This window comes from Xiphophorus hellerii, chromosome 13 (assembly GCF_003331165.1).
Source record: "Xiphophorus hellerii strain 12219 chromosome 13, Xiphophorus_hellerii-4.1, whole genome shotgun sequence".
Classification (NCBI taxonomy): domain Eukaryota; kingdom Metazoa; phylum Chordata; class Actinopteri; order Cyprinodontiformes; family Poeciliidae; genus Xiphophorus; species Xiphophorus hellerii.
Genome location: NC_045684.1, coordinates 8,814,940 through 8,828,629, shown reverse-complemented (window position 1 = coordinate 8,828,629; position 13,690 = coordinate 8,814,940). Strand labels below are relative to the sequence as shown.

The 13,690-nt window shown below is 35.9% G+C and overlaps 1 protein-coding gene and 1 long non-coding RNA gene across 2 annotated transcripts in view; one reads left to right on the top strand and one right to left on the bottom strand.

The window, feature by feature from the left end:
• Positions 1 to 974, bottom strand: part of LOC116731070 (uncharacterized) — a 16,651-nt gene extending 15,677 nt beyond the window's left edge. The window contains exon 1 of the long non-coding RNA XR_004341529.1: positions 963 to 974. This is a non-coding gene — a long non-coding RNA (uncharacterized LOC116731070). The remainder of the gene's footprint in view (positions 1 to 962) is intronic.
• Positions 975 to 10,526: 9,552 nt separating this feature from the next.
• Positions 10,527 to 13,676, top strand: LOC116731641 (lysosomal-associated transmembrane protein 4B-like). The gene is made up of 3 exons (XM_032581458.1): positions 10,527 to 10,756; positions 11,840 to 12,029; positions 13,642 to 13,676. Exons 1-3 carry the CDS (start codon positions 10,646 to 10,648, stop codon positions 13,674 to 13,676), a joined length of 336 nt encoding a protein of 111 aa, XP_032437349.1. The 5' UTR covers positions 10,527 to 10,645.
• Positions 13,677 to 13,690: the final 14 nt, after the last annotated feature.

The following is a 13,690-nucleotide window of genomic DNA, read 5'->3' as shown; positions in this document are numbered from 1 at the left end:
CTCCAACAGAAGGATGAAATATTATTTCAGGGTATTCTGGTCATTTTTATGGGTTTGTAAGCCTGTCGCAATAAGCAATTAATCAATTAATCGCGTGATAAGTTAAAAGCCCCCCCATTAATGTCCATTCTGACTATTCATATTTTTTGAAGGGCTATTTTGCTTAAAGAAACTTTGTAATCTAATTTATTTACGGTTTCGGTTGCGTTTGGTTTAATTTTCAGTTGATTGTTTTTTGGTCTTTTTTTATTGTTATTTTTTATATAACAATATATATACATTTAAAATATCTTCCTTGTCGAGGGTAAAGTGTTCTTTACAAAATTGAAACTTATTGATCTCGCAGAGGGCTGAATTTGAATTATTATGCTGTTATCTACACATGACTTAAAAACGGTCTCAAAATAACGTAATAATAATGTTTTCTTTTATCGCAATAATTTCTGTGATAATTTATCGTCCAGTAAAATGTTATCGTGACAGGCCAATAGTTTGTTATTGTTTACCTCTAAGATCGTTAGGCTATAACTAGCGCAGCAGATGAGGTGTGCAGCTAAATGTAGGCAACTATCACAGTTTATTCCGGGTTATTGTCTCCTAATTGAAAACGAGGGGAAAACTCAGCAGCATTTTGAAGTCAATTTAAAGGGCCTGTGGAAAAATCCTTTTTCTGCCTGATATTAATAAATCAGCAGCAGGTTTAGCCCCCAGTAAGGCTAAGACCCATGAAAAGATATTTGCTGGTGCAGTTTTCTAAATCTAACTGCTTATTTACATACATTCACAAACAGAATGAAGAAATATGTTGTCAGTAATTCATAGAGTAAACAATATTCATTTTACTCAAACATATACCTATAAAGAGTCAAATCAGAGAAACTTTAAATGTTTTCCAGAGGTGTATAAACTCAGTTTGAACACAGAATCTCAAGATCACATCATACCTGCCACATTAATGAGACACAAGCAGCTGTGGAGAGACAGTCCTGGTGTGATCTGCTCTCCCAGAAATTAAAATCAAATCTACTCAAAACTGCATTTAAAGTCATTGAAGAACTTTTTCCTAAATTCATAGGATTAATAAACCTAAAACCAGTTTATTATCAAGGTAGAAGTTCAGGTTAATGACTAGTGAAAACTAGTCATTAACCTGAACTTTATTTGAAAATCATACTTAGAAATTTAATTACTCTTATTTTTATTTGAACATTATGCGGCTGTTGGCCTTTTTTACAAGAATGTTTGTCCATTTATAGAAAAGTAGACATGATGAGTCGAGTTTTACTATTTCAGTTCACAGTTCATGAAGTGGGCCTGTCATAGTTTCAGTACCAAACACCTTTCTGGTCACACAGAAACATCCTAACATTCTGTTCTGTTCTTTAGTTGGACATTATTTAAGTGACTCCAGAGAGATTTGGGAAATTAATATATAAGGTGTGAAGCCTTTTAATTGTCATAATTAAAGGCCTCACACTTTTAATTATGACATTAAAAGTGTCATAATAATGACACTTTTAATGTCATTATATACAGTATATATATATATATATATATATATATATATATATATATAGATATATATATATACAGTATATATATATATATATTATATAATAATACATTATTAATAATATATTATAATTAATATATTATATATTTATATATATATATATTATATTAATATATAAGTTAATATATATAAGGTGTGAGGCCTTTTAATTTTAATTGTCATAATTAAAGGCCTCAAACTTTAATTATGACATTAAAAGTGTCATAATAATGACACTTTTAATGTCATTATATATATACAGTATATACACTGCCTGGCCAAAAAAAAGTCGCCACCAAAAATGGTCACACTCTCTAATATTTTGTTGGACCGCCTTTAGCTTTGATTACAGCCCGCATTCGCTGTGGCATTGTTTCAATAAGCTTCTGCAGTGTCAAAGGTTTATTTCCATCCAGTGTTGCATTAATCTTTCACCAAGATCTTGTATTGATGATGGGAGAGTCTGACCACTGCGCAAAGCCTTCTCCAGCACATCCCAAAGATTCTCAATGGGGTTAAGGTCTGGACTCTGTGGTGGCTAATCCATGTGTGAAAAAGATGTCTCATGCTCCCTGAACCACTCTGTCACAATGTGAGCCCGATGAATCCCGGCATTGTCATCTTGGAATATGCCCGTTCCATTTGGGAAGACAAAATCCATTGATGGAATAACCTGGTCATTCAGTATATTCAGGTAGTCAGCTGACCTCATTCTTTGGGCACACAATGTTGCTGAACCTAGACCTGACCAACTGCAGCAAGCCCAGATCATAGCACTGCCCCCACAGGCTTGTACAGTAGGCACTAGGCATGATGGGTGCATCACTTCACCTGCCTCTCTTCTTACCCTGATGCGCCCATCACTCTGGAACAGGGTAAATCTGGACTCATCAGACCACATGACCCTCTTCCATTCCTCCAGAGTCCAATCTTTATGCTCCCTTGCAAATTGAAGCCTTTTTTCTGGTTAGCCTTACTGATTAGAGGTTTTCTTACGGCTACACAGCTGTTCAATCCCAACCCCTTGAGTTCCCTTCGCATTGTGCGTGTGGAAATGCTTTTGCGTTCACAATTAAACATACTCCTGAGTTCTGCTGTTGTTTTTCTTCAATTAGATTTGACCAAACATTTAAGTAATCGCCGATCACGATCATTCAGGATTTTTTCCGACCACATTTCTTCCTGGAAGACGATGGTTCCCCTCCATCCTTCCAGTTTTTAATGATGCGTTGGACAGTTCTTAACCCAATTCTAGTAGTTTCTGCAATCTCCTTAAATGTTTTCTCTGCTTGATGCATGCCAATGATTTGACCCTTCTTAAACAGACTAACGTCTTTTCCACGACCACAGGATGTGTCTTTTGCCATGGTTGTTTAAGAAATGAGGAGTTACTCATTGCATCAGCTGGGGTTAAATAACTTGTTGCCAGCTGAAAGATAATCGCCTATGCAGTACTTATCCAATAGGAGGCTTGTACCTATTTGCTTAGTTAAATCCAGGTGGCGACTTTTTTTTTGGCCAGGCAGTGTATATATATATATACATACTGTATATAATGACATTATATATATATATATATATATATATATTTCAATCTGGAGAGACTCAGACGGAGATGAGAAGACAATTAGAAGAGTTTATTGACAAACAGAATTTAAAGTCTTTGGCGCTCGGGCCCCGGCTGGGGATAACGGTTATCGCAGCGTTAGCGATAGGCTTCAGATGAGCATCCCCGATGCTGTTAGGAACGTCATCTCCCGGGGCCCGGCACTGGTGGTGGAGGTTGAAGAAGGGTGCGGGCCTCGGGACCGGGCGAATGGAGGAGAAGGGGTGGTGGTGGGTTGAGCTCGGCTGGAGAGCGAAGGACACCATGGATGAAGGTCCTTATCAGCTGGGACTTGGTCGGTGATTGGACGTGACGTGGCTTGGTCCGGCGTTGATAGGTCGACGATTGTGGGCAGGTCGCTTCAATTAACGGGTCCCGGTGGGGATAAAAGAGTCTTCCAGTTTGAATTTGCGCCTAGGCTTCATAACTTAATATATATAAGGTGTGAGGCCTTTTCATTTTAATTGTCATAATTAAAGGCCTCACACTTTTAATTATGACATTAAAAGTGTTATAATAATGACAATTTTAATGTCATTATGTACAGTAATATATATATATAATATATATATATATATATATATATATATATATATATATACAGTATATAATATATATTATTATATAATAATATAATATATAATAATATAATATATAATAATATATTATAATTATATATATATATGTCATATATATATATATATATATAATATATTATATATATATATATAATATATATATATATATATAATATTAATATATAAGTTAATATATATAAGGTGTGAGGCCTTTTATTTTAATTGTCATAATTAAAGGCCTCACACTTTTAATTATGACATTAAAAGTGTTATAATAATGACAATTTTAATGTCATTATGTACAGTATATATATATATATATATATATATATATATACAGTATATATATATATATTATTATATAATAATATAATATATAATAATATATTATAATTAATATATATATATATATAATATTAATATATAAGTTAATATATATAAGGTGTGAGGCCTTTTAATTTTAATTGTCATAATTAAAATGCCTCACACTATTAAATATGACATTAAAAGTGTTGTAATAATGACACTTTTAATGTCATTATATATATATACAGTATATATATATATACATACATACTGTATATAATGACATTATATATATATATATATATATATATGGTGTGAGGCCTTTTAATTTTAATTGTCATAATTAAAATGCCTCACACTATTAAATATGACATTAAAAGTGTCGAAATAATGACACTTTTAATGTCATCATTATATATATATATTCAGTTCAATACAGTTCTGTCCTTGTCTTTTAATGTTATTATTATGACACTTTTAATGCAAAGTTGCTCTAGAAGTTGCAGTGAAAGTCCATTAAAAGTGCCAACCTTGCATTAAAGTGACTTTATTTTCAAAATAATGCGAAGTTGGCACTTTTAATGCAGCTTTGCATTAAAAGTGTCATTATTTACCGAATGACACTTCATGACAACAGTCATGAACATTCATAAAGACTCCTTCATGTTCATGACAGATGTTATGTCATGTTTATCATGTCATGTCAGTCTTATGCACTGACAGGTATACCTACCTAATAGACAGGTAGGTATACCTGCCTGTCTATCAATAGGTAGGCAGGTATCTTTCTACCTGCCTACCTATTGATAGACCTATCTATTTTAGCTAGCTAACCTATGTAGCATCATGTTTGTAGAGACCCGGAGAGAATTTATGTTTAAAGTAGAATTATTTAACTAATAGACAAAATTACAGACAATATCTATCTGTTTGTCTGTATGTCTGTCATTTGTGTTTGTAGAGAAACCGGAGCTCCCGGAGAAAACTTTAGTTTAAAGCAAGATTAGTTGATTTTACTAAGAGAGCAAATTACAGTGTCTGTCTGTCTGTCACTTGTGTTTTTAGAGAAACTGGAGCACCCAGAGAAAACTTATATTTGAAGAAGGATTACTTAATTTTACTAATAAATAAAATTACAGACAATGTCTGTCTGTCTGTCTGTCTGTCTATTGTTTTTGTAGGAAAACTGGAGCACCCAGAGAAAACCTTTTGTTAAAATGACTTATGCTACCTTCAAAGCTAAGGCCTCATATGTCTGACGTTGCTAACGGAAAATATTACAAAGATGTTTTGTAAATGATAAGTGAAAGCCGCTGTTTTCACAGACAGGCTGAAGAGAAAAGGAAAGACTGGTTTGAAGAGCCATCCGTCCGTCCATCCATCTATCCGTCCATCCATCCATCCATCTATCCATCCATCAGTCCGTCCATCCATCTATCCGTCCATCCATCCATCCATCCATCCATCCATCCATCCATCCGTCCATCCATCCATCTATCCGTCCATCCATCCGTCCGTCTGTCCATCCATCCATCCGTCCGTCCGTCCATCCATCCATCCATCTTCTTCTGCTTGTCGGTTCATGTGGCCGGCAGCCTAAGAGCGGCATCCCAAACTTCCTTGGATGGGAATTTTCCATTTTTAGAACTCTGTTGGCAATTCTTAGAGACGTGCACAGATTTGGAGTTTAGTGAGGGAAGTTTGACAGTATTGGTATTGGTAACTTTCTGACAGCTCAGTGAAGGTCTGCAAACCTTGCTGGTTTTTCCTTCATCATGTTTGTCAGAATACGTCGTTCTTCCCTCACAGGACTTGGAGCAACTTCTCTCTGGTCTTGCTGCTGGCAGAGTCTCCTTAACGTCGTCATAAACAGGCTGTTTGCATTTGTCAAGATGGATACTTTTAATACGTTCACCTCCACACACTCTCTCTAACTCAATTAAGGATAACATGTCTTTCCTCTCAGCCTCACGAAGTTCCTTCTTCTCCTGCTGTTTGCGTCGTATCTGATAATCCCACGAGTCGGTCAGAGACTTGGTAGCTGCAGCTTTTTTCTCTTTCGCCAGTTTTTCAAGCTTCTGCTCTGCAGCTTCCCGATGTTTCATTTCTTTCAATGACCTATCTTCCATAATTGTCCTTTTCGCGTCTTCTTTCTTCTTTATTAGGGACAGTTGGTTGTACACTAATTTTTGACGTATTTCACGACTCCTGTCCTTGTCATCAATGTACTGATGTCTAGTAGCCAATTCATCAGCCAGAGGTTTTTGCTTCGGAGTTTTCTCCTGCTGCTGTATTTGATGTGATAATTTGGTAACTTCATCCTTGGCCATCTTGTTGCATTGCTTATTGTGTAAAAGAACATCATAATCAGTTTCTTTCTTTAATATATTCTTTAAACTGTCCCCTCTAGATTTCTTTTGCTCTTTTTGGTTAAGTTGAGCCTCATTATGTCTCAAAAAATTCCGGCTTTTCTCTTTCTTCTGTCTCTTCATTTCCATTTCTTCATTTTTATGCAGTCTATCTGACTGCATTATGGCAGCCATTTGTTGCCTTTCAATTTCAGCCTTCTCCATGTTTTTCTGCTTTTTATATTGAACCTGGGTGTCCCATGTATCAGTCAGAATCTGTTTCATTTTATCTTTCTTCTCCCTCTCTTGTTCCTCTTGTAACTTTTGGTGTAAATGCTGCTTGGCCCTCTCTGCACGACGCTTTTCCTCCAAAAGGATGTAACTAGCAGTTTCTTTTTTCTTTATTTCATCCAGATTGTTATAAACAATTTTCTTGCAATCCTGTTGAGATGGAACCTTTTCAGGACGCGTGTTTTGAAATATAGGCGGAAAGCCTTCATTTGACTCCCGCTTAGCCATTTCTTTTACTTTTAAAGGCTTTTTAAACAGTTTGTCTTTTCCAGAAACCTCGCTGTAATAAGCTGTGGACGCGTAGGGAGCTCTTTGGCTCAGCAGTCTTTCCGTCATTTTTCTTTCAGGTTCCGTATCTTTAGTGTATTTAGTCCAGTAAGAAACATAGGTGTTTAAAGATTCTTCCTGTTCTCGAAGTCGGTTCGATTCTTCATTCGGTTCCGTCTTCTGTCTTGTCCTTAGCAAAGGATTAATAATCTTAGGTAATTGACGGGAATCCATCTTCCGTTTCTGTCTAACAATGAAAAGAGAACAATTAACTATAAATCCGCTGGGTTCTGCAAGTCTGGCTCTAGAACACAAGTGACAAACTATTTAAGAGGTTTCAGAGCTGATGTCATAGCTCTATGACACAAAGCATCTGATCCTAGTGACATCATCAGTCAGGTAGAAGTGTCGCATTAGTTGCTATTGCTATGGTAACCAGGAAAAGCTCTGAAGTGATTCCCACCTTCTAGTAAAGGAGATGTTTCAAACCATTAAAACATTTCCAAATAAATTCGTTCATATTAAGACAAATGAAACTTTTCCCAACATATTAGACTAGTTTCTGCCAATGTGGCTGTAATTGATATGGGCTTAACAATGTGCAAAACACAATCACCCGGTTTCCCATTGAATCTGCTCAACAGTGTTTTCCTCATCAAAAGAGGTTTTTGTGAGGAAAAGTGTTTGATGAACTCAGGTTAAACTGTGGCCGTTTCTCATTTAGACATCTTAAGGGCTTTTTTCCTTTATCTCGTTTTATTTTGTATAACATATGACTTCCAGTTTTTGATTTGATGTTATTTTATTTTTATTTTTGCTCTATATATGTTGTAGAATGGCAGCTTAACGACAGAAAGGAACAGAAGACAAGTTACAACAACGTGTTAAAATGTGTCTAGTTATTAGCGAACCCCTTGATAGAGGCACAAGGTATGTTTGTTTTGTAAATAAGGACGGTTCTAATTTTGTAATCGATTGAAATTGTGAATTTGTTGTATATAAACACTAGGGCATAGTTTTGAATTAGAGTTGATATTTTTAGAGGTGAATATTATTTTTAGTTGAAATGTTCTGGTTGTGTTTTTGTAGCTTACACTGTCCTTTTTGTGTGTGTGTGTGTGTGTGTGTGTGTGTGTGTGTGTGTGTTTGTGCATACAGCTATTACAATGAAACTCAGGGTTAACTTTCCAATAAACCTCACTGTTCATCAGTAAAGCCACAATCCTTCATTTGGGGCTGGGGGTGTTACACACTTTTTTATCTTTAATCCTATTAGGCTGCTGTTCATGCTTGTATATATGTGTGGCCCAGTGTAGACAAATGAGCCAAACACATTCAACTGAAAAACGGAAGTGGGTTTTATTCCCGACTGTCCTCAGATGGAACAGTATTAATTTTGGTTTGATTTGTATGGAAGCGCATTGCTATCACACAGGAAAAAAAATATTTAGAGTGCCATCACGTTATAGCGTGATACTTATCTTAGACGTGATACGTATCTTGTTTAAACGTGATAATTGTATGTCCAGGAAGTGGCGGTTTTATGCTAGGCTAGCACAGTGGCTAACTGTACTAGCTTCCCTTGGTCAAGTTTCCCTTCATGTTTGGTCTAAAACATGGAGAGACACGGATGCTACTTTGCACTGTGGTTAAAACCATTAATAGCATGATGAGCAGGATCCTAAACAGAACCAGACTGCACAGAAGGAAACGTCAGTCCAGTCCTCTAACTGTGGCGGCGATCCTAACTGACCGTCTGGATCAAAGCTGAATTTGGTTTCCGATTGTAGCTTCTGATTCGGGAAATGGCTAAAGGGCGATTATGACGGAGGCTTTTGGGGCTTTTGGAAACCAAGCCCCAAAAGCTATTTTTTCCAGCCGACTATGTAATCTTAACAAGCTCAATTTTTTGTAGGGGTCTGGGACTGTTTAATAAAGATTTATTAGGCCACAAAAATGCTACCAGAGCTAATTTGACCGACGGAAAAAAAATTCAAAAATTGACAAAATTGTGTATTTTTTTGACCACTTCTCAAATTTGTATCTTTCATACAAATAAATAAAACTTCTCTACTAAAGATAAATTAGGCCGCTGAATAATATAAAGTCATCCATTTTGGCCATCTTTAATAGTTTCAAGATATTGGTGGTAGAAAACAGGGATTTTTTGTTTGTTTTTTAAAATATCTAATTTTAGGGAATTTTTGACTTGCACCAAAATGTTTATTTTTTTAATGCATTTCATTGAAACTTCCTTCTTAGATGTTAATTAGGCTGCTTCATCAGATAAAAACATTCATTTATGGCAATCTTTAGTAGTTTTGTTTTATTTTGCAGACTGAAAATACAGATCGTTTTATAGATTTCTTTTTTTATGGAAAATTCCCTACTACCCACCATCTGAAAAAGTGCCAAAGAAAGTACAGTTTTTTTTATATATATATAAAAGGTGTCCAGAATATATTATTTCAGTATAGATACAGTCACTTCATCATGATGCCGCCCACATGATGATGCCCTGGGCGGTTGTCCACGCCGCCCAGTCTGAACATTTAATGATTCAATTACATTGAATCACCTGTTTGAACAGCATGTGATGACCGCTGCGTCTGTTGGTTTTCTATTACTCTTCTATCAATTATTTGTCATGTGAAATATTACGCCTTATATAGCGATGTTAGACTGCTTTATCTTTTAACACAGCTTCAACGGTAAATAAATAAATAAATAAACGGATCTGGGTAAAGAATTGACCCATAATTTCCAGATTCGTGTTCTGAGTTTAATCCGCTCAGTAACTTTCTCGAAATCACGCATTACATAATCGGATTTGAGTCCAACTCCTTTCGGGTGTTTATCGTCACCATGACCGAGGTTGTTCAATCAAGGTAGCACAGATTACCACCGGAAGTACTCTTCAAAATAACTTTAGCTGAAGTAATTAGACCAAAACTTGAATGGGGTCTGCAAACTAGATTAATTTCTGTTGTATCTGTGGTCTCCAAAAAATAGATCCTTCCCCTCAAAAAAAATAAAAAATGTTGGCCTGTGTTGCTGTGTTTGTTCACCCCAAAGAAGTCAATTGACCCCAGGGCCAGTTAATAATCAACCAATGCAAAAAAAATTAAAAAAAATATTCATATGGGGCCCATTCACAAGTGTCTGCTACAATGTACAATTAAAGTGTTATCACTAAATTATATTGATGTCAGTCATGTTGGATTTTGAACTTGGAAAGAAACTTCATATTTTCTCATGTGGACGTTTGACCTCGGGGACCCTGCCTGTTAATTTTCCTTTCCTTAAGAAGTTTCAGCTTCTGAGTGAAGTTCACAATTCGACTGATACCAGCTAAATAGTTCTTTCCTTCACCTGAAGAAGAAAAAGTACACTGAAACTGTGTTTGTTATAAAATTTCAAAGATTCCCTATTCGAGAAATTTCTTAAAACATTTTTGCGTCAATGTGAAATTCAGCTTTTAATTTGGAATCAGATTTCCGCTTTCCGCCTCAGATGGCGTCGAACTTGACGCGGCGGCGCGTTTATAATCCGCTCGAGCGACGAGTAAACAACGAAAGACCAACAGCGGATGATTCTCGTCATTTCTCGGCGAGACTCGGCGCTCGGCGGACGTGGCTCGGACGACGAGGCGACTGCTTTCCTTCCCAACCCGACCCGTCACCGACCCTGCGTGTAAATGTTCACAGACAAGATGATGATGTCCCCGTGGGACCGCTGGTACTCCACAAGCTGCTGCCTGTGCTGCCATGTCCGCACAGGAACCATCATCCTGGGGGTCTGGTATATGGTGAGCATCCGTCTGCGTCCCACTGCATCCCTGTAGACATTCGGCAGCAAGCGGGGAAGCGTGGCCTCGTTGGAGGGATTCAGGTTGGATACTGCACTCCAACAGAAGGATGAAATATTATTTCAGGGTATTCTGGTCATTTTTATGGGTTTGTAAGCCTGTCGCAATAAGCAATTAATCAATTAATCGTGTGATAAGTTAAAAGCCCCCCCATTAATGTCCATTCTGACTATTCATATTTTTTGAAGGGCTATTTTGCTTAAAGAAACTTTGTAATCTAATTTATTTACGGTTTCGGTTGCGTTTGGTTTAATTTTCAGTTGATTGTTTTTTGGTCTTTTTTTATTGTTATTTTTTATATAACAATATATATACATTTAAAATATCTTCCTTGTCGAGGATAAAGTGTTCTTTACAAAATTGAAACTTATTGATCTCGCAGAGGGCTGAATTTGAATTATTATGCTGTTATCTACACATTACTTAAAAACGGTCTCAAAATAACGTAATAATAATGTTTTCTTTTATCGCAATAATTTCTGTGATAATTTATCGTCCAGTAAAATGTTATCGTGACAGGCCTATAGTTTGTTATTGTTTACCTCTAAGATCGTTAGGCTATAACTAGCGCAGCAGATGACGTGTGCAGCTAAATGTAGGCAACTATCACAGTTTATTCCGGGTTATTGTCTCCTAATTGAAAACGAGGGGAAAACTCAGCAGCATTTTGAAGTCAATTTAAAGGGCCTGTGCAAAAATCCTTTTTCTGCCTGCTATTAATAAATCAGCAGCAGGTCTCTTCAGGTAGCAGGTTTGGTGTCAGGTTGCCTATTGAATGCGAAGAATGCTCCGTTGCTTCACCCCATCAATAGGGATGAATGAGTCATCAGCGTAACGAACTGCACAAGCCAGAGATTGTGTTGCACCAAAAACACAAATTTCCAAGCAGACCTTTAACGTTCCTGTGTTTATAACATCCACTTTACGTCCTGCACAACACCTAGAGTTCATGTGTGCATTTTAAGTTCTACAGCTCCACTGTAATTTGCCCGTTTCTTACCCGTATGTCCTGTGTCCCTAAAGCTCATCAATGCCGTGGTGTTGCTCATCCTGCTCACGGCCCTCAGTGATCCAGAAAAGTATCATCTGACCAGTGCCGAGTTGGCCAATGACCTGGATGTCATGGATGATGCCAGTAAGTATCCTAAAAACAAAGTTATAAGTAGAACTTCACAGTTTGTTTTCCACCCAACACGCTACTATGCACTACCTGGTCTATCATACAAAACCCTGCTGAAATACATTGAAGTTTGTTACTGTGACATAAAAAATATGGGAAAATTTAAGGGGTATTAATATTGCTGCAAGGCACTATATCTAGTACGCCTTTGGTACTTTTGCTGTAAGATTAATTAATCGACAAGTGTTATTAATATAATATAAAGGTAAGGGTTGTTCCTGCTCTGTTTGAAGCTAGATTTTCTGATTACTTTATGGTTTTCTCTGTGAAACTAAGGCGACACTTGACTGTTTTGCTAGACGACCTCTCTAACTAGTGGACAGTAAACACCTTTGTGTGACTTTAACATCCCAAATCACAGTCATGCAAACCTACTTTCCATCTGTCCAAAGAATTAGATAAATCCGTCTTAGCCCAGGAGTGCTCTGGTCTCGTTTGGCCGGAGTTTACCGGCACCACATGGCATTCATTCAGATTCCCTGATTCAGAATGACTGTAAAGTCCCCGGATTAGAGTCACCCTGTAAGGCCGGCTGCGTTCCAGCTGGTGCAGTGTCACCTCTTCTTTTGAAACACACACGAAAACTAGAACACTTTTAATGTGATTTATTTATCTGAGGGGTTTTCAGTGCCATTATGTACAGTATATATATATATATATATATATATATACAGTATATATATATATATTATTATATAATAATATAATATATAATAATATATTATAATTAATATATATATATATAATATTAATATATAAGTTAATATATATAAGGTGTGAGGCCTTTTAATTTTAATTGTCATAATTAAAATGCCTCACACTATTAAATATGACATTAAAAGTGTTGTAATAATGACACTTTTAATGTCATTATATATATACAGTATATATATATATACATACATACTGTATATAATGACATTATATATATATATATATATATATATATATATATATATATATATATATATATATATATATATATATATATATATGGTGTGAGGCCTTTTAATTTTAATTGTCATAATTAAAATGCCTCACACTATTAAATATGACATTAAAAGTGTCGAAATAATGACACTTTTAATGTCATCATTATATATATATATTCAATTCAATACAGTTCTGTCCTTGTCTTTTAATGTTATTATTATGACACTTTTAATGCAAAGTTGCTCTAGAAGTTGCAGTGAAAGTCCATTAAAAGTGCCAACCTTGCATTAAAGTGACTTTATTTTCAAAATAATGCGAAGTTGGCACTTTTAATGCAGCTTTGCATTAAAAGTGTCATTATTTACCGAATGACACTTCATGACAACAGTCATGAACATTCATAAAGACTCCTTCATGTTCATGACAGATGTTATGTCATGTTTATCATGTCATGTCAGTCTTATGCACTGACAGGTATACCTACCTAATAGACAGGTAGGTATACCTGCCTGTCTATCAATAGGTAGGCAGGTATCTTTCTACCTGCCTACCTATTGATAGACCTATCTATTTTAGCTAGCTAACCTATGTAGCATCATGTTTGTAGAGACCCGGAGAGAATTTATGTTTAAAGTAGAATTATTTAACTAATAGACAAAATTACAGACAATATCTATCTGTTTGTCTGTATGTCTGTCATTTGTGTTTGTAGAGAAACCGGAGCTCCCGGAGAAAACTTTAGTTTAAAGCAAGATTAGTTG

Coding starts and splice junctions, on each gene's coding strand:
- LOC116731641 (XM_032581458.1), top strand. CDS start 10,646: ATGTTCACAGACAAGATGATGATGTCCCCGTGGGACCGCTGGTACTCC. Junction 10,757..11,839: donor TCCTGGGGGTCTGGTATATG/GTGAGCATCCGT, acceptor GTGTCCCTAAAG/CTCATCAATGCCGTGGTGTT. Junction 12,030..13,641: donor ACGCTACTATGCACTACCTG/GTCTATCATACA, acceptor TTGTGTTTGTAG/AGAAACCGGAGCTCCCGGAG.